The 22,067-nt window shown below is 38.1% G+C and overlaps 1 protein-coding gene across 3 annotated transcripts in view; it reads left to right on the top strand.

The window, feature by feature from the left end:
- LOC149242385 (cytochrome P450 family protein) overlaps positions 1-21,362 on the top strand; it is a 33,742-nt gene extending 12,380 nt beyond the window's left edge. For all 3 annotated transcript variants that reach the window (XM_089374228.1, XM_089374229.1, XM_089374227.1), the window contains one exon: positions 19,793-21,362. In XM_089374228.1, coding sequence (XP_089230354.1) covers positions 19,812-20,828 — 1,017 coding nt within the window. In that variant the 5' untranslated portion in view covers positions 19,793-19,811 and the 3' untranslated portion in view covers positions 20,829-21,362. The remainder of the gene's footprint in view (positions 1-19,792) is intronic.
- The last annotated feature ends 705 nt before the right edge of the window (positions 21,363-22,067 follow it).

Here is a 22,067-nt window from a genome sequence, read left to right as displayed (position 1 = left end):
TAAAGAAAAAGTCTTTGGGGTTTACTATTGTGGTGTTTTTCTTCTGTGAATATGGTAATATTGTTTCACTGAGCTTTCAATTTCTACTTTGCTTACATTTGTTATGTTCATTCGCTTTTATAAATCATTGGTGTATAGCTATCTTGCACTTGTGATTGGATTTAAAGAATGCCATAGGATTGGACATAGCTAATCGTTTTCGGTTAAACTACTGGAACATCTTTCGATTGTATTTTTCATATATCATGTGGATCCAACAAAATTCTTCTAAATTGTGTAGAAAATATTTTTGAAATAGATCTCAAGCGTGAGGGGACGTTTTCTGCTAAACTATCCCACCCTTGAGCATTGAAGTGGAAGAACCCACTCTATTTTCCTTAAAAGATTTGTCTAACGATTTATATTGTAGGGTTTTGAGATATGGGCTTGAGGAAAATCATTTATTTTATGTACTCGTCTAAATTAAAGAGCTACAAATGAATAATTTGCTATTTAAAGAGCCATTAGAGTTGTAAATTACTTGCAAGTTATTTTTTGTAAATAATTATTGTAAATATTTTTTCTATCCTTTCCTTTATAAAATTTGTAAATAGATTTTTTGTATATATATTTTCTTCCAGGATTGCCTCCTAAAAGAGGATTTGAGCATACTATTGAGTTGGAAGGAGCTAAGCCTATAATCACCACACTGTACCGACATCCGAAGACTAGATAGAAAAAATATCCAACAATTGTTAGCTATGGGACATATCCGACCCAACTGAAGCCCATTCACATCATCTGTGGTTTTGGTGAAAAAGAAGGATGGCACATGGAAAATGTGCATTGACTACCAGGGACTTTATAAGAAGACCATGAAAAACAGGTAACTCATTTTTCGAATTGATGAATTACTGGATGAGCTACATGGAGCAGCATATCTCTCAAAGATCGACCTACGGTCTGGGTACCACCAAATTTGAGTTCGGGAGGAAGATGTGCCCAAAACAACATTCTGTTGCCACTATGGACACTTTGAATTTCTGCTCATGCCATTTGGGCTAACCAACGTCCCTGCTACCTTCCAATCATGCATGAATAGCATTTTCAACAGGCATTTAAGAAAGTATTTGTTGGTATTCTTTAATGACCTCCTCATCTACAGTAAGACGCGACACAATTGTTTGAGATACGTGGATCAAATTTTGAGCACATGGAGAATGTGCATTGACTACCAGACACTTAATAAGAAGACCATGAAAAACAGGTACCCCATTTTTCGAATTGATGAATTACTGGATGAGCTACATGGAGCAACATATCTCTCAAAGATCAACCTACGGTCCAGGTACCACCAAATTTGAGTTCGGGAGGAAGACGTGCCCAAAACAACATTCTGTTGCCACTATGGACACTTTGAATTTCTGCTCATGCCATTTGGGCTAACCAATGCCTCCGCCACCTTCCAATCATGCATGAATAACATTTTCAATAGGCATTTAAGAAAGTTTTTGTTGGTATTCTTTGATGACCTCCTCATTTATAGTAAGACGTGGCACAATTGTTTGAGATACATGGATCAAGTTTTGAGCATCATGCAGGAATCGCCCCTTTATGCCAAAGCATCCAAACACGAGTTAGGGTTGGCAGAGATTCATTATTTAGGGCATATGATCAATGCACAGGGTACAGGTCCACTAGGAGAAGATCTAGGAAGTACTGGATTGGCCTAAGTTACGAGGGTTTCTTGGGCTCTGTAGCTATTATCGGTGGTTCGTTAAAGGGTTTTCCCAGCTAAGTGCGCCCTTGGCAAATTTGTAAAAAAAGGGTGGATTCAGGTGGACATAAGCAACTGGCAAGGCCTTCAACAAGCGTAAAGAAATAATGAGCTCATGTCACGGACTGGCCCTTGCTGACTTTGGCGAACCATTTATATTAGAGTGCAATGCGTCCAGAGAAGGAATAGAGTTGAAAAGTGTAACTAGTTTCGGTCTTCATAATGACATGTAATTGTGATTTTATGTAAGAGATGTAAAGAAGAAAAATAAAATTATTGTAATGCTTGCATCATGGCTTTCATGAGCAAGAGATTTTATTTTTAGTTGAGGCTCCTGTTAAGAGCCCTTAGGGATATTGTCATCTAGTCATAAAAGCCTAAAGAGTCATTGCCATGTAATGAAGGCATGTTACACGTTGTAAAGAGTCATACTTGTCTTTGTAAGTAACCCTCCAAGACCTTGTCACTAGCCCTCACTCAAGTCGGCCTTCAACGTAGAGATAAATCTAGAAGATGAAGTCTGCCTTTTTCCAAGGGATCGTGTTGACCTACTCTAGAGGTCATGTTGGCCTAATGGACATGGACAAACAAGTATATATACCCATACCTGGTCTCATTTGGAGTAAAGAAATTCGGTGAAGCAAGTCTAAGATGTAGTGTGAGAAACATACTAGAAGAAGCCTCTACATCAACGAAGCAAGAAGGAAGGATAGCAAGGACTATTTTGGGCTAGTTTACCCTCTCATGTGTGAAGGTAGCAGATCCAAAGGTGTCAAGAGAAGGTCGAAGGATTGCAGCCACATTGAGGTGATCTTGTTTGGGTGGAAGACTTCGCTAGAAGAAGCTGAGTGGAAGTGTAACGAGTCTCTCTCTTAAGGAGACTATTCAAGGACCGAAAGTCATCTAGGGTTTTTGTGGAAGAGTAGCATTGAAGAGGAGGCTAGTGGCTTGGTCTTTGGAGGACTCTAGTGTCAAGGGTCTTTGTCATGGTATTGGTATTTGTCAATTGATGGTTTTATAAGAAGAATTTCATTTGGGTTTTCCTCTCAAAGAGTGAGAGGTTTTGGCCCTAGATGACAAGCCTATGTTATGAAACAAGCTCACAAAAAGATAGAAAAGATTGATCAACGCCTTAGAAATCAGCGTCTTTGAGGGGGAAACCTCCTATACATTACATAAATGAACAATTCTTGGATGATACAAAATGACAAGGCCTCCTTTCTATATATAGGAGTCTAAGGGGTCATAATATAATCAGAGTCTACATAACACTAATAATGTAAGGGCACAACAATAACAATATCGGGCTTCTATGTGGCACAATACTAACAATATGGGTACTACATGGGCACAACAAAATAATAAGGGGGTTGCACTAATAACAATAAGGGGTTACACTAGTAGTATAGGGACCTAACATGCCCATCTCCTTCAAAAAGTGTTGTCCTCAACGCTTGAGTAGTTCTGGATGCTTCTGTATAAAATTATCATCCTTCCTTGAGGAATCTTCAGTGGGTAAGTTCTTCCACTTGATGAGATATTCTGAAATTGATCCATTTCGTAGTTGTTGATTTCTCGGTTCTGTGACTGCTTCAGGTTCCAATATGATTTTTCCTTCCTTGTCAAGTTCTGGCAATATTGTTTGAACTGGGATCTTCTGCAACTTTTGAACGAGTTCCCACCCTACTTTGTCATTTTTCCATTCATCCCTTGCTTCGTTTATCGAATTTGGTTGGATAATTATACCCACCTCTAACATTTCTGCAACCATACATTCAATTTCACTCCTTTGGGCATATGGATATCTGTAAGCCTTGATGTTTGGTGGAGCACTTCCTGGAATCAAATGGATAGCATGATCATGATCACGAATAGGTGGGAGGTCTTTGGGAGTCTCAAATACCTTGGCATGACTGTCCAATACTTTTTGGAGATCTAGAGAAATAGATGATTTCGATGTAGGAACTTTTAGCGAACATAATTGTGCAATTATGCCTTGTTGTTATTTCTTTAGAAGCTTTTTCATTCCGTTAGAGCCGATTATCTTTCCTGGTTTCCCTGTGATACTCGTTAATTAAATTTCCTTTCTTTTTGAAGAAAATTTCATGAATTTTTTTTGAAAATTAAAAGCTATTGTACCCAAGGATTGTAGCTATTGGACTCCTAGTACAACATCAACACCACCCATTGAAATGGAAAGCATTGGGCTATTCAATACATATTCTCCCATGGATAGCTTGATATTATGACACTTTCCAGAGCAATTTATGGTTCCTCCACTTGCAACCATCACTTGACACCCTGATGCTAGATATAGGAAACAATTCAATTCCTTAGCTATCTTAGAATGAATAAAAATATGGGTACTGCCCGAATCAATCAACACTATTACCTTTTTCTTCTTGATATGCCCTCCTATCTCGATAGTTTGAGGAGTCATAAGTCCGGCCAATGCATTACAACATATGGTCTGATTCATTTCTTCTTTCTCTGGGGTTGGTTCTTGGTGAGTATCCTTTTCTTTTGATGTTTTTTGATCCTTTTCTTCCTGATATTTCACTGCTTGAACCTTCTTCTTCTTGATAATGTCCTTCTATCTTGAGAGTTTGAGTGGCAATTCCTGCCAATGTAGTACAAGATATGGTCGGATTCATTTCTTCTCTAGGGTTGGTTCCTGGTGTATATCCTTTTCTTTTAACGTTTTTTGATCTTTTTCTTCCTCCTCTTCACAATCTATGTAAAATAATTTCTTCTCAGCTCACTTATGACCTTTAATGTATTTGCTATCACAATTGTAACAAAGCCCTTTTGCTCTTTTTCCTTCTAATTGTTGTGGTGTCAACCTTGTAGGTTGTGGAGAGCTAGGAGAAACAACACTTCCATATTTATAGTTGAGTGGTAGACTAGTTGCCATAATTTTTCTTTCCACTTTTCATGCCAACTTGTATGCCTTCTCCAATGAATCAGGGTCCCAAAGATGAACCTCATGTTGGATGTTATCTTTTAAAGTCCTTATGAAGACATCAATCCTCTACTTCTCTGGAATATCATTTACCCTTATATTCAATTTTTGGAATTCCTCAATGTGCTCTGCCATTGAACCCTTTTGTTTGAGATTTATCAATTGGCTAAAGAAGGTGTTGCTCTTTGTCTCCTCATAATGTGCTATCATTTCCTCCGTGAAAATTGACCAGGTGACAAGTGCTTTACGAGAACAAAGCCCTCTATACCATACAAACTGATTCGGTTCTAAATATAAAGATGCAATACGTACCTTTTGTAACAGTTTCACATCATGTAGATCAAAATATTGCTCCATCTGTAGTATCCATGTTACCGGATCCTTGCCATCAAACTTCCTCATATCTCTTTTTCTTGCTTTTAGGAGTTCGATCTTGAAACAAATGTAACTTTGTAGTTTCAAATCTCCAAATTCTGAAATTGCGACCTACGGTAGCCCTTTGCGTCCTCTTTCCAATGCCACCAGTCTGATCGAAATTGGATTCTCCAAGAAAGAGTTATGCCCAATCTCCCAAGATGCGCTGATTATATACTTTTTCAGTAGAGCGAACTTGTACGATGTGCAACATGTCACTGTTTCGACCTTAAGACCTGAAACCATTACACAGAAAACTACAGTCCGTTCTCTTTTTGTAACTTCTCATGAAATTTCAATCTGAAGCTTAGAGAGAAAGTTACGATGATTTTCCCAAGGTCACCTGTTTGGGATGTAATTCGGGAGCCTACAAAAACCCTAAATGTCTTGGACTGTATCTTCGAAAATATAGTGAAACAAGATTTGAAATTCAGGCCCGAGTTTCACCAAGATTTCGGCTCAAATGGGTTTTAATTTTAGAGTCTAAACTTTCATAGAAAATAAATTATAGCGAAAATTCCACGGTGACCTGTTTGAGATAGAATTCTGGAGCTTGCACAAACCCTAACTTCCTCAGATCATAGCTCTGAAAATATAGCGAAACAAGATTTGAAATTCGGACCCGAGGTTCAGAACGATTTCAGCTCAAATGGGTTTTTTTTAGCTTTTGGAACTTTGCAGAGAAAAAGTTATATTGAAATTGCCACGATGACTTGTTTGGAGCAGCGAAACCCTAGAATCCAAAGCTTTGATACCAAATGTTATGAAACCAGCTCCCAAAAAGATAGAAAAGATAGATCAACGCCTTAGGAATCAGCCTCTTCGAGGGGGCAACCTCCTTTACATTACATAAATGAACAATTCTTGGATGATACAAAATGACAAGACCTCCTTTCTATATATAAGAGTCTAAGGGGTCATACTATAATCAGAGCTGACATAACAAATATTAATGTAGGGGCACAACAATAACAATAGTGGGTTTCTATGTGGAAGAATACTAACAATATTGGCACTACATGGGCACAACAAATATAATAAGGGGGTTGCACTAATAACAATAAGGGGTTACACTAGTAGTATAGGGACCTAACAACCTATATACTGTGTCTCTTGTCTCTTTATTGTTCATGATTTGATAATTGTCTTGATGAAAAGAACACAATAATAACTCAAGAAGAGAAGATCATAATCAAGAAGTAAAAAGACTATCACAAACAATTATCATAAGTAGAGAAATCAACTATCTATCGATGCCCTAGATTTCTCAACATGGTTTCAGAGCTAAGGTGCTAAAGTCAAGGAGGGGCATCTAATCAAGGAGATACACAAGGATTGAGTGTCAAGATAGGGATCAAAGCGAGACAAAGAATACCAAGTGAGAGATCAAGATCTTCATCATATCGAGACCCTAGATCGAAGAAATCTACTTTAGCAAGAGTCTTGGAATCATCATCAAGGAGGAAGCAGAAAGAAAGACTAATACCCTAGATTGCATTTATGAGATCATCACTCATCCATCATCTTAGAAGTGGAAGCATTTCAAAGACTAAGGAAGGCTAGATTTAAGAACATTGTCATCATTTTCAAAAGGGTTTGTAAAGCAAGCTCTCTCTCATTAAATGATCTTTCATGGAGTAGTCTTCTACTATCCATACACTATCAAGATTAAGAAGGAAGCAAGTGAAGAATGTAACATCTACTCATATATGACTTCATCTGAATCTATCAAAATGTCTTTTTGCAAGGAAAGCAACAAATTAGTTGGAACTTCAAATTTTCTTGCATGGAAGAAAAGAACCAACCTAAACCCTCTTGAGAATGAAGTCATGGATCACATCAAGGGGTCAATAACCCAACCTCCCAAGGAAGATACTCAAGCACTTGCTAAATTCATGAAAGGGGAAGTGAAGGCCCAGAGGATTCTCATAGAATCCATCAAAGACTCTCTCATCCCATATGTATCAAAATTAGATAGTTCCAAATAAATATATGACAAATTGAAGATCTCAAAAGAAGAGGAAATAACCTCATATTTATGAGGATTTCATAAATAAGAGATAACTTCAAGATCTGGGTGAAATAATGTTTGCCAAAGAAATGACCACTGTAGTATTAAAAACACTACAGAGGAAAGGGGAAACTTCAAGTATTTATGGGAAGTTTAGCCACCCCTTTCCAAGATTGGTCATTGTGCAAGATCGAAGAAACCAGACTAAAGGCAAAAACTGATGTAGGATCTAATGAGCAAAATCAAGCTTATGCTACTATGACAAAAAGAAAGGGGAAATTTGGTCCTCGGAAGAAAAAGAAGAACATGGCTAAGGTGCACTGCTATGGATGTCAAGAATATGGGCACTATAGAAAAGATTGTCCGAAACTTAAAAGGGACAATAACAAGAGAAATAAGGAAGAAGCCCATATTACCGAAGAGGTGGAAGAACATGGGACGAAGAAGCCTAAGGAGGAAGTGAGAGATCTCTACTATGATTGAGATAATCTCCTTCACTAAAAAGGTACTCTTCTGTTGTGTAAATTATAGATAGGAAGCATTAAAAATAAGTGAAGATGCATCATATTAGAGTATGGCATCATGGTAGAAGCATTAGAAGCTCGTGTCATTGGCAACATGAAGGATGTCTGGGACAAAACCTATGGCAGTCAACTATGTAGGATATAGCTCTTGGAAACCTCATTGAAAGCTCAAATGATACTTATGGAAAAAGAAAGAAGTCATCTAGGAAAAGGGTCATCATACATCTATCAAAAGGAAACATCTGTTGATGGGGATACTTTAGATCCTCAAGATTCTTTGATGGAATCTTCATTGAAAGGATCTCTGACCATGAGGAGAAACAAGTGTTTCATCAAGAATTCCAAACTTGTGGAATTCATGGGATGATGATGACATAACAGAGAAGCAGGTCAACAGAATGAAGCTCCTTCATTCAAAGGAAGCTACTGCAGGAAGTGTGGATGACCCAAAGGAAAGATGAGGCATGAATGCTTACATTTGATATTATGGGGGTCATGTCATATGGTTCCAGGCAACATGGATCAATGCTCTATTTTGAGAACCATGATCAAAGAAAAGCTCCTTCCTCAAAGGGTGCAGGAATGCATGGGTCACATATTTACTAGATGAAATAAACGTAATATGGAGTATGAGGTGAATGACTACAATTGAGGAACTCTAATTGGAAGTTCATGGGAATCAAATATGTGAAGAAAGGAAGGAAGAGATCGAAGAACATGCAACAATGGAAAAGGCAGGGAACATTCGAAAGTCCAAGAAGATTTGACAATGATATCTCCCAGAAAGATATGAAGACTTTGATAGAAGTGTGGAAAAGATAGAGACCCTTGACAATACATATCTTTAGGAGATGTGTCAACATGTATGCTGGATGCTGATGCCTACAGGAAGATGTCATGATGAAAGACCATCACAAAGGTAATTATGATTTAAGTGTCCATTTCTTATTTGTGAACTAGTATTTGGATGGGCTTATGAAAGGTTGCCAAAGGGAAGAACTGTGGATGTCTTCCAAGAGGACCATGTAGAAGGATGTAAGATCATTCCGAAGAAGAAAGCATGATGAAGGCAACATAACATGAAGCAAGGCCAGATGTAGACTTATGGTTCACTTTATGATGAAAGGAATGATGACATGATTGATTCATGGATGAAAGTGATGGATGGTCTGTACCCTATGAAGAAGTCCGAAACGATGAAGACTCTGTGGCAAAGAAATTCATGACATCAAAGGAAGGAGTTCTTCAAGCAGCTGGTTGTCCCATCATTTCCACTTGGAGAGCTGCTGTAGGTCCCTAATTAAGAGGGAGCTTGGAAACAAGTTTCTTACTTGGAAGAAACTTGGAAATTCCTAAGCCAAGAGGGAGCTTAGGTACATTCCTTCTGTAGGAATGAGTACATCCTTTTATTGGAATAGATATGTCCTCCCTAATTGAGAGGGAGAGATAGACACATCATTCTGGTCTTCACCTGGGAAGACAGAATGGAGGATTGGGTAATCATTTGGCATCTAATGCTCTTTGAGGATGAGATAGGGCATTCAAGATAAGAGTAGTCGTAGAGGACCGATATTCTTTGAGGACTCGAGAATCCAAGATAAGAATAGTCTTGATGGAACACACCTTGAGAACCCGGGTGGGGTATGTTCCGGGAGAGACAATGATGAGAGTGTCTATAAATCATTGTTCTCGCCTGTTGGCATTTTGGCACAGGTGTGGCGCTATGGTACAGGTGTTGTCCTTGATGGCAACTCTCTTTGAAGGCAGATCTCAGTCCAGACTACAAGAATGAAGAGAAATTTTATATACGCAGGTTCATTAAGCCCAAGTTGCGTATACACGCTGGTACGCTATATACTAAGTCGCGGATACGCAGGCTCGCTATATACGAAGTCGCATATACACGCAGTTTCATGAACAGAAAAGAGCGTACATGTCGAGAAGCTTTCTTTTGGTCCGTGGTAATTAGTCCTCGGTACTTGAGCCTATGTTTTTGGACCAAGGTATCTCGACAGTCGTGTTGATCCCGAGTTTTGAAGTTGATGGTATTGTGTTACTATGGTTTTGGACCGTGGTATTGTGAAGGGCCTAAGGCTATATAAGGAGAAGAAGATCATTAGGCAATCGTATCGAAAAGTCTTGAATATCTAATGAAGAAAGAGATCTAGTATGCAGGTTCTGGGTTGATGATACATTGCTTGATCTGAGCTAAGGAGGGATCACACCGGTTGATGGAAGACTAGATCTAAGGATAGATCGGGATCAAATTGTTTGAAATGAACTATCTTTTTATGCGTATTTTTAGATCTGCATACTGATGCAATGTTATGTTCTGGGTATGACTAATGTCTGGTACAACTGCAAAGTTTTAAGAAAATACTTTTAGATCTGTACGCATGTTGGCTTCGGTAAAAGCGCGTGTATACGCGGGTTTGTTTCATTGAAGTAGCGTATATCTTTTGAAGCTTAATTTTTGGGGTTGCAGTTGGGTCTGATTGTTATTGCAGAGTTCTGTAGTCTGCTCTGTGTTCTGGTGACTGGGTGTTGACAGGGTTTCAGTGGTTCAGTAATTCAAAGATTGATGATGCTAGTATTGGTTGTTTTGTGCTTCAATGATTTGTGAATGAATCGTGGTCTTCAGATTGTAATGTTGTGCTTCAGGAGTATTCAGTTTGAAAATTGATGAAAAGTGGTACCTGAAGGAAAGAAGATTGTAGGCCAGCACCTATGTACTAGTATCTTAGCTAGTACAAGAGCAAAGGGGGTTGGAGCTCCCTTCCAGGAGAGTCTGGAAAACGAGAGAAGGTTGTAGCCTTCTGCAGGTTGCAGCCTGCGTACTGGTATAAGGCTGCACCAGTACAAAAGATTGTAAACTAAAGTTTCTGATTAAAGAAAGATAGAGACGACTTGCAGTAGGTGGTTTTCACCCACATTGGGTTTCCACCTTATATCTTGGTGTTCATGTGTGTGGCTTTTGTGTGATGATCTGTTCTGTTACACTGCACCTGTTAAAATGGTTAATAATGTTCTGATGCATTTACTGAAGATAAGCTAACTGAATCATAAGATTTCTGGATATACGCTAGTTGCTTTAGACACAGCAGCGTGTACACGCGGGTTCACTTAACTGAAGTAGTGTATATGTTTCTGAATATGAAATTGAAAAAGTTTTACTGATCTGATAATACTGATTCACCCCCCCCCTCTCAGTATTATTTTCAACATCGCCAACATTGAGCTCAAATCTTGTGGAGAGATAGAGTTGTTAGTTAAGGCCTTGCTATATAACAATGCTGGTTGATATGATGCTATACAAATGGGTTACCAATTCGATTCTTCTTATGAGTTCTTTAGATTGAGAATGACCAAGTGCTATTATGAATACCTCCCTAGTTAAGAGGGAGTGTTGAAAGTGTAAGTAAGTTCGGTCTTCACAATGACATGTAATTGTGATTTTATGTAAGAGATGTAAAGAAGAAAAATAAAATTATTGTAATGCTTGCAACATGGGTTTCATGAGCGTGAGATTTTATCTTTGGTTGAGGCTCGCATTGAGAGCCCTTAGGGATATTTTCATCTAGTCATAAGTCTAAAGAGTCATTGTCATGTAATGAATGCATGTTACACATTGTAAAGAGTCATACTTGTCTTTTTAAGTAACCCTCCAAGACTTTATCACTAGCCCTTACTCAAGTTGGCCTTCAACGAAGAGATAAATCTAGAAGATGAAGCTGGCCTTTCTCCAAGGGATCATGTCAGCCTACTCTAGAGGTCATGTTGGCATAATGGACATGGACAAACAAGTATATATACCCTTACTCAGCCTCATTTGGAGTAAAGAAATTCGGTCAAACAAGTCTAAGAAGTAGTGCGAGAAACATACTAAAAGAAGCCTCTACATCAACGAAGCAAGGAAGGATAACAAAGAACGTTGTGGACATGCGAAGGTAGCAGATCCGAAGGTGTCAAGAGAAGGTCGGAGGATTGCAACCACATTGAGGTGATCTTGTTTGGGTGGAAGACTTCGCTAGAAGAAGCCGAGCAGAAGTGTAACGAGTCTCTCTCTTAAGGAGACTATTCAAGGAGTGAAAGTCATCTAGGGTTTCTGTGGTAGAGTTGCAGACCTATAAGAAGAGGCAAAGAATTTGAAGGAAGTCGAGAAGAGGAAGAGGAAGAGCAACGTTGAAGAGGAGGCTAGTGACTTGGTCTTGGGAGGACTCTAGTGTCAAGGGTCTTTGTCATGGTCTTGGTATTTGTCAATTGAAGGTTCTATAAGAAGAATTTTGTTTGGGTTTTCCTCTCAAAGAGTGAGAGGTTTTGGCCCTGGTTGACAAGCCTATATACTGTGTCTCTTGTCTCTTTATTGTTCATGATTTGATAATTGTCTTGATGAAAAGAACACAATAATAACTCAAGAAGTAAAAAGACTATCACAAGCAATTATCATAAGTAGAGAAATCAACTATTTATCGATGCCCTAGATTTATCAACAATTAGGAGCCTTCCTAATGCAAAAAGGTCATCCAATTGCATTCAAAAGTCGGAAGCTAGAAGATACAGAAAGGCTTTACTCCATATATGACAAAGAAATGTTGGCCATCATGCACACATTGGCAAAGTTCAAACAATATTTGGTGGGTAATAGGTTCGTAGTCAGGACAGACCACAATAGCCTGTGACATTTCTTGGGACAAAGGGACTTGAATGAACGATAGTAGAAATGGGTAAGCAAAATTCAAGCTTACAATTTTGACATCGAATATGTGAAAGGGAAGAAAAATGTGGTGGTTGATGCACTCTCCAGGAAACCAACGACTTGCACCCTCGTTGAGCTCATGGAAGATTGGAAGGGGCACTTCTCCGTCGAATATGCTAAGAACCAATTTGCTTGCACGCGTTTCAATATGATTATTCAGGATGACAGGTACAAAATAGTTGATGACATCATTTACTATAAAGACGATATATTTGGTCCCTGAATCTACACTTAAGGAGAAAATTATGAAGGTTACACATGATATTCCTTCGGCTGGACACCAAGGGTTCTTCAAGACATACCGACAAATCCGAGAGTGATTCTTGTGGAAGGGACTCAAGGAAGATGTGATGAAATACGTCAGGGAATGCATGATATGTCAACAAAATAAGGTTGAGCATACACCTCCCATAGGTCTTCTCCAACCTCTACCCATTCTAGAACAAAAATGGGAAAGCATATTGATGGATTTTATCATTGGATTACCCAAAGCATAGGGAAAGGATTGCATATGCATCATGGTGGACAGGTTGACTAAATTCACACACTTCTTTGCTATCTCAGTAGATTACTCAGCCAAGCAAGTGGCAAAACTCTTCTTCAAAGAAGTCTTCAAATTACATGGGTTGCCGAAGAACATAGTTAGCGATCGTGATAGTAGATTCATGGGCGCATTTTGGTAGGAACTTTTCAGACTAGTTGGAACTAAGTTAACCCCTAGCACCAACTATCACCCGCAAACTGACGACCAAACAGAAATTGTAAATAAATGGATTGAAGGGTATTTGCGCAACTATGTGATAGGTCAGCAGAAGGCATGGTTCAAGTGGTCGTACCTTAGGGAGCATTGCTACAACACCACCTACGACTTATCCATTGGAATGACACCCGTCAAGGCTCTATATGGGTATGATGCACCCTCCTTCATCGATAGAATCTTCAGAGACAACAAGGCAAGAGTTGGCACCTCTTGCCAAGGATTGGATACAGGAGAGTCAGGACATTCTTAAGGTACTCAAGGAGAATATTCAAAATCGACAAAGACCAGCACCGGACAGAGTGCAGTTTTGAGTTAGTGGATCTTGTTTTCCTGTGATTGCAACCTTATTGACAGTCTACACTCAAGAAGAGCGGGGTAGAGAAGCTGAAGCCAAGGTTTTATGGGCTTTACAAAATTCTCCGAAGATTGGGTGAAGTGGTGTATGAGTTGGAGCTACTGAGTGATAGAAAAATTCTCAATGTATTTCATGTATCGTGGCTCAAGAAGGCTATAGGCCAGCATGTCACCACTTATGTTGAGCTGCCACCATTAGATGAGGAAGGACCATTGGAATTGATTCCAGAAACGATCATGGCCGTTCGAGAAAAGAAGTTAAGGGGAAGGTTAATTCCGGAGTACCTCATCAGATGGAAGAATTTACAGGAGGAGGACGCGACATGGGAAGGAGAACGGATTTTGCAGCACCTAAATTTGCAATTGCTTGAGGACAAGCAATTTCGTGCAAGGGGGGCTGTGATGTCCTCAACGAATTGAGGACCAATGGACTTAGTAGCCTATCTGTCCTTGTAGGCTATAATCCTTCAAAAAAGGGGATAAAACCCCAAAAATCCCCCATTATGGGCAAGTTTTGGGTAAGTTGGGAGTGTGGATTCATTTTGGATCATCGAGTGTGGATTATTTCCTCTGTTTTTGAGCATTTGCTATTAGGGTCATTGGACCTCTTCTCTCTCTTGTCAATTTCGGTGGTGAAAGATTCCACCTTAGTTGACATTTCCATTTCCGTCAATTCTGTGTAGGTAGTACGATCCTCTTTTTTCCTTTGTTTGGGCACAAGATACCTTGGAGAGGTAGCACATTCTTCTTTTGTGTTTTGGGCAAAGGATCTGAACTACAGTGTGGAAGATTTGCAAACTTTTGGTTGAAGAGGACAACGAAACTTGTGACAACGAATCTCTATTGGAAGAACGAATCAGGTGATCTCGAGCTGGGCAATGGAGTTCCTTAGGGTTTGGTTTTTGGTTACCTGTCACTTGGATTTGGGTACAAAGACAGGGTAGCGAATTCTGTCGGCATAGTGAAACCTCTGAAGAAACAACGAAATCCTATACTTGCCTCGAAATTGTTTAAGACAACGTGACCTTGGACGTGAGGCATCGATCGACTCTTTTGACCATTCCGTGTGGCTCAAGGACGGATGTTCTCTAAAGATAGAGTGGTTTTCGGGATAGATGCCACAGAACTAGCGAAGATTGGACGGATTTAATGTTCTGGTCAAAGGCATAGGAAACAGGAAAACATTCGGAGCTGTTAAGGCGTTACAACGGTTAATCGTGACATATTGAGTCTGCGATTTCCTTTGGGAGATCTGTGGAAATCCGCGTCTATTAGCATTTGAAATAAAAATCCGCTTTGAATCAAATCAGCGACATCCTCGACGACCAAGGGTTTAACTCACAACCGTTCGACTTGAAGTTCATTAGAAAGTTCCAGCATAGGGCCCACGGGTTAGGGACATTTTTTTTTGGAATATTATTATGTCATAGGGTAAGGAAGTGATAGTTATAATATAGACTGCCCAAAATTATATTTTTTATTGTGGATCGAATATACCTTGTTTGTGATGTTGGGTTGGATTCGATCTACTCAATAACAATTTGAAATTTATTTGGTGGGTTGAAGTTGCTGTTGTGGAATCTTTGAATTACAATAGAAGAATTGAAGAATTATTTTACATATTGTTTATTTATTCCTGATCGCAGCTATATATGAATTTTGGTTTTAAAACCCTAGGGGGAACTAGGGCTACATTACAACATCTGGCCAATAGGGAATGAAATTTCAGAGTTTAGCACCTGGTTTGTGTAAAGAACCTCTCTAATACCATTTGTAATAAACGTGAAGGATATTATGCAGATGCATAACAAATAAAGAGACTCTGTGTAAGTATTCACAAGATTCTCTCTCTCTATATAGCCTGGTCAGGTTTCCCTCGTGGTTGAGTGCTTTGAATTACTAATCGTGGTCAAGTTGTTGAGCTAGATGTCTTTATGGGTATTGTGGGCCTCACTCAATGTCTCCATCGTGTTAGGTTGCCAAAATTGGAACTGGTTGGTTTACTCTAGGTACCTTCATTGGAATAAGGGGAAGTGCTTGAGGGTTTTCTAAGGAATTGTATTTCAAAAGAGTATCTATATATCTATCTATCTATATATATATATATAAACATGAAATTGTTCTGTTATAAATGATACACTCAGAAAATAAGCTTGACCCACCCTCAAGCACTTAAGTGAAGAATAGGGTTTGTTGTTATCTTGCCAACAATATACAATAATCCTTCCAATGACTACATTAATAATATTTGATATAAACAGTGGCCACATTTGACAAACCCCACATAGGGGAGCATAATGGCCAGGATTTGAATTTGGGTTATGGTTGAAAGTTGAAACAACCATTTCAAGTTAGCGGTAGACCACAACTCAATGAACATATATATGTAGTGAATGATGATACATGTGAATATATTGATGTCTTTATATGTTGCTTGAAGAGATGAACATATATATGTAGTGAATGATGATACAGGTGAATATATTGATGTCTTTATATGGTGCTTGAAGAGATGGGTCATGTTGAATGGTTGTGACCTTTAGGGCTTAATTAATGTAATTAAGTTTATCGATATTGTATATTATTTAATACTATGTATAATAAAAAGTCCATCACTCTGTACATCTAAGTTCACAGGTAATAAACTCCTAATTGGAAATTGGCTACTCAACCCCAGAACCTAGAGAAATGAGAAGGTAACATATTTATTATGCTTTATTTGTCAATATCTTGACTTGAGGAAGACCGTTAGGGAGGGTGAAAATAAGAAGTGTAATGAGATGGTGATTCATCAAAGAAGCAAAAGGTAGACTTATATATGTTGAACCGCTAAAATGTATAGGATGTGAGTTTGATGAACAAGCCAAGTTCTATGTCAATGGTGGAATGGTTGACTTTTTAGCCAACATTGTCTCTCATTTAGCTGGTGATTCAATGGTCAAAATAAAAGATGGTGATGTGACGTTACATACATCAATCTTTTTGGATATAATTTACCTCTATACATTGATTGAAGACCTTGTTTTGGAGTGGGTTGCAAACGTCTTGCTTGCTCGAAGATTTTGCTTTTATATTTGAACAAGCAAATTTAATGTAATATGATGATTATGTGAGCATGTTAGAGACAAAGTTGCTCGGAGTGCTCCCTCTGGAACTGTGCTCTAGGAGGGACTGCCCATGGGAGTGGCTTCGTAAATTTGGGAGCATGCTCTGGGGTTCCCTACCACTATGGGGGAGCATGTTGCCCCCTGGGATGCTCTTGGAGCAAGGAGCAGTTTCCCTAGGCACCCCTTGGATGCCCCCTATGTGCTCCTTGGGCACTCCCCGGTGCTCCCTAGATACATTGAACCATGATTATGTTTTTTGAGTATGTTTGACAAAAAATGCTGGCAATTAATGGTAATGTTCACATTTCTTTTTTATCCTTCTACTTAAATTTTTAACATTACCATCAAGGATAAAAAGGAAAGATAGAGGAAATGTGAGCATTGTTTCAACATGTTTGAAAGTGGTTCCAACCTCATTAGACTTCCAATGGAGAAAGTAGAATTTTATATCCTTTCAAACTTCAGTAGACTTAACAGCTTTCAGGATTTCAGAATCAGCGGGATTGCAGCATTTTCATTGGATTCTATCATGTATGAGGTATGTGATTGGCATTTAATTAAGAGCACCAAGCCCTTGTCATGGCCTCAGCAAAAATGTATCCTTCACTCCCAAAGTCATTGATTAAGAATGTTAAGCTTTTACTACCATATTTTAAGGCTTGGATTAGGAAGTTCCATCAAAATTCACTGGATTATTCATAATGCTGTCTTTCAAAGTTACAATAAATATTAAAATCATTACTGTAAAATGGATGATATTTGTAACTTCATAATAATATAGTATTCATCTATGAGTAGGACAAATATGCATGTTTTCATATATTATGCAACTAATTTGGCATTGTGTATGTTGGAAAAAAACTCCTGGTTTTTTTGGGAAATGGTGCTCCCAGCACTTCCGCTTCTGCTCAAATATGTATGTTTTCATATATTATGAAACTAATTTGGCATTCTTTATTTTGGAAAAAACACTCCCTGGATGCTCCACATCCCAAGGTTTTTTGGAAAATGGTGCTCCCGGCACTTCCACTTCTGCTCCACTCCCATGCTCTGGCAACATAGCTACTCACTACTGCATCTGTTACAGCGTAAAATATGTGGACCAGTTTCGTTAACATAAACTTCCACGGGCATGGTTTGCAACCTCATATTCAAGTAACTCGTTAATAATTCCGAGACCAACGAAATTTGACAATTTTGTGACTGTCCCTGATGATTGGTCCAAAATAATAAGAATTCTTTTACACGAATAGCATCAGAGTAGATCAGATATATAACAATGTTTGAATTTCATGATGAAAAGAATCTCAAGAGGAGCTTATACAACAGTTTTTAGTGCTGAAGTATCAGGATTGGCAGATATAACTTTTTATGAATGAGACACCAAAAATATGTGATCCGTAAGCCAGTTTTTAATGCAGTTATTCATAAGAATAGCCACTGTTGTCACTAGCAGAAATTCAAAAATAATGAAAAAAATTGAAATTTATTGTGTCTTCCTTACTTTTCACAAGAAAAGCTGCCATGTTGACTTTAGAATCAAATGGCTAAATTGTTGTTGCAATAAGATTAATTTGTTTCACTTCCCCCTACATCTCGTCTTTGATTGTTTAAATACTAGAAATTACTTTGCCGTTACAAAAGAGAGAAAAAAAGTTTGAACTACTTTTCAAAATTTTCTTGTCGCGTTATCGCAAATTTCTTAAGAAGTCTCAGCTTTCATAATCGGAAATTCCTATAGCTGAACATTTAATCACAAAGGAAAATGCTTTTAAATATTTACTCTGGGAAATTAAGTGTGAGGTTGAAGGAAATTCTTTTGTTTATTTCAATTTATCTTGGTATCTTGAAATATTCTATTTTTGAGCAGGAGAATTTAGCATAAATCAATGGATTTACCTCCTTTGAAAGGGTCCGAAACTTGATTGTCTGATTATCTTGCTAATGTATACCGATGAATGTAATAAATGAGCTTATTGTTCTATGATTACTGCCGTTATTCTGTTTCTTTCCTTAGATTTGTCAAATTTTTAATGGATGGTCGCGATGTGTTTGTACTAGTACATCATCTTAACCCTGGATTAGGGGCTGAAACTTGATTATCTGATTATCTTGCACATGCATACCAATGAATGTAATAAATAAGCTTATTGTTCTATGATTTCTGCTGTTATTCTATTTCTTTCTTTGGATTTGTCAAATTTCTAATGGATGGTTGCGATGTATTTAAATTGCATACTAGCACATCATCTTAACCTACAAGGCTACATGTCATCTTAACCCTGGATCTATTAGGCAATGTATTTAAATTTTATACTAGCACATCATCTTAACCTACATGTCATCTTAACCCTGGATCTACTAGGCATTGAGGGGATCAAAATGAAACCAAGGGATGAATCGGGATGAATCTCTCGGTGCTTAAAAGACCGGGCCTAAGATGGATCTATGCTTGCTTATTTTATTAGTATATATTTATTCATACATTAAAAAAGGCTGGCTTGTTTTTTGTCATTTTATTGTTATGGACCTAACCTTTTTTTCTTAATTTTGGTTTAACTTTATATGTGTTACACTAGTAGATATCACACATCTTGATCCCATCCACACTGGGCTATAGAGTGCACCTCACTTCTCTTGTTTCTCAATCAATTGAGAAATGTATTGGAATATAGCTTTAGCTAGCAATTAATGCTTCAGTAATGGTTGCATTTCTGGTAATCTGCATATTAAAGTGAGTTTGTCAGTATAATGCTTAATACTGAGATAGTTACAGCTTACAACACTAAATGTGCCATACGCTGATTCCTCCAAATGATGCCTTTCGATGTTGTTAGTAGTGGGATTTTTGTTTACCTGGAGTTGGTGAGATATGGAGAAGCAACTGTAGTGTAATAACAATTTGAGTTATTTTTATTCTACATCCCACTTATTTAGCTTGGCATTCCATTAGGAGTATATATATCTGGACAACATTTGACAAATTCTTTGGGCCCTTAACATGCCTAATGATCTACTGGAACAGACAGCCTATATTAATGCAATTTATTTGCAAATATGTATGGTATTCATTAAAATGCCTGAAATGCCCCTCTGCCAATCCTGAATTATAGGAGCTGATTTCACAACATCGTGTATATTGATCCAGGTAGAGAAAAAAGGGAAGAATGGAATATGCTTGGAGTACAAAACTTGAGCAAGTTCCCATTGTGTATCGGTCAGGACTTCACATTAATTCCCAGCTCTATTTGAGGAACAAAAAAGTAGTGTTCTTAGATTCATTGTCTAAGATCAACCGCAGAAATTGTGTCAAAAGCATCAATACATTTCAGGCATTGACATGGAAGAGCAAAAGTCGGAAGTGCGTACCCAAAGCATTAGTGAACAGTGTCTATGATGCGTACAAAAATGAAGCTGAGGTGACAAAAAATGGTAGTAATTTTGCCGGTACTATGAATATTGAAAACACTGCAGTGACAGAAGAAGCAGAAGATATGCCAGAGAAAGGAAGCAAAAAAGAGAATCACGCAGAAAATTATGGTGTACAGCCTCTTAAATGGCCTTTATGGCTGCTCGCTCCCTCGATGCTTCTTGCTACAGGGGTCATTCCTACCCTCTGGTTACCGTTTGCTTCAATATTATCGGGATCCAGCGTGGCTAGTCTCCTTTCTTTGACAGGACTTGATGGTATTTTCAACATCGGAGCAACTTTCTTTTTTCTTATGGCTGATAACTGTGCACGCTCCAGGAAGGGCAATGTTTCTTATTTCAAAATCCCTTTTAGTTATAAATTTTGGAATTTTCTTTTGAATCTGGTGGGTTTTGCCATTCCTTGCTTAGCATGGGCTGCTTCATACAGCGGCGTACTCCAACCAGAGGTTTGCCTGCTCTCATTTGCCACAATGTTAGGACCTTACCTGATGCTACTATCGGTGCAAATGTTAGCTGAGATGCTGATGTGGCACTGGAAATCACCGGTTTGGCTTATTGTACCTGTTGTGTATGAGGCCTACCGGTTTCTGCAGCTGATAAGAGGCCTGGACTTGGGAATAGATCTTGGTGCACCTACTTGGTTAATGGAAGGAATGAAAGGTCTGGTAGCCTGGTGGGTGCTTGTGTTTGGGATGCAACTCATGAGAATTGCATGGTTTGTGGGCAGCGGACAGACAAGACAGGAAGTTTAATTCGGAATCAGGATTGCTAGTTGTTAATCAAACGGTTTTAAATGGGGACATTCGCTTGCCTGGGGGGACATCAGACAGTGTCCAGGTATGTATGATGCTTAAAGAAAAAGAATTAGGCTCTGAGCTGATGATAAGTAGAATTTGCCTGGACCCTGTTACCATTTTATGTTATTAAACTTATTTTGAATTCTGTAATTTGGCCATCCTCACACCTCTAGTTCTGGGACAGCTTTGAAATGTTTTTAGGATATTGGCGTTGAGGTTTTTATTCCTGCCTGGTTTGTTTTATTTAAAGGTTCCATTGGCAGCTGCAAACAATTTATGTGGTAGCTTTTTGCAGCTCCAATCCAACATTTAAGCTGGACATATGGGTTTGTTGTTTTTATCTCTAAAAATAGAGGCACTTTGCCATAGAATACATGTGAATATTGTAAATTTTAGGCAATGCTCCTCACATTCATGAAACAACTGTTGCAAATATTTTTACTAGTTATTTAAGAATTAATGAGAAACTAAGTTAGTTTCTGTTTAAAATGCTTCCTATTATGGTCGTCTACATCTCATCATTTTTTAAATTTGTTTGATTTGCATCGAATCAGAAATTTGTGTGAAACAAATGATACTTTAAATTTGTTTGATTTGCGTCGAATCAGAAACTTGTGTGAACGTTGGTTTCATAGAATTTGTCATGAAGAGACTAATGCCTTGCACTACATTGCAATATTGAATTTTTGTATCTTATCAATATTATGGTCATATTCAACGTCTAGGCTGAGTTTGGAATATGTTAATTTGATAATATCGTCTTTTTGGGTATTTAGAGATATTCCTCGTGTTTCTCATATTCAGCGTCTAGGCTGACGTTGGAATATGTTAGTTTGATAATTTCGTCTCGTGTTTCTATATGATTTGTTATGTGAGTATCTTTTTACTAAAATGTATTATTATTTTTTTAATGTTATTTTCTATATTTTATTAATTTTCGGTTTCTTATTAATGATGTTTTCCAAATTGGTGCTTGAACATGAAATGGAAAGTTAAGTTTACTAATTATTTAAGAATTAATGAGTTTCATTTTAAAATGCTTCCTATTCTAGTCATCTACATCTCATCATTAACACAACCCAAATCACTACCATTATAAGTGCCTATATTTTTATCCAATTTGGAATAGGATTTTTATAACAAATGATTTGTTTAATTTGCATCGAATCAGAAATTTGCGTTACGAGCTAAAGC

This window comes from Pinus tabuliformis, chromosome 8, assembly GCF_031772625.1.
Source record: "Pinus tabuliformis cultivar Carrire ecotype Pingquan chromosome 8, CPIR1, whole genome shotgun sequence".
NCBI lineage: Eukaryota > Viridiplantae > Streptophyta > Pinopsida > Pinales > Pinaceae > Pinus > Pinus tabuliformis.
This window is presented reverse-complemented; position numbering and strand designations above follow the sequence as displayed.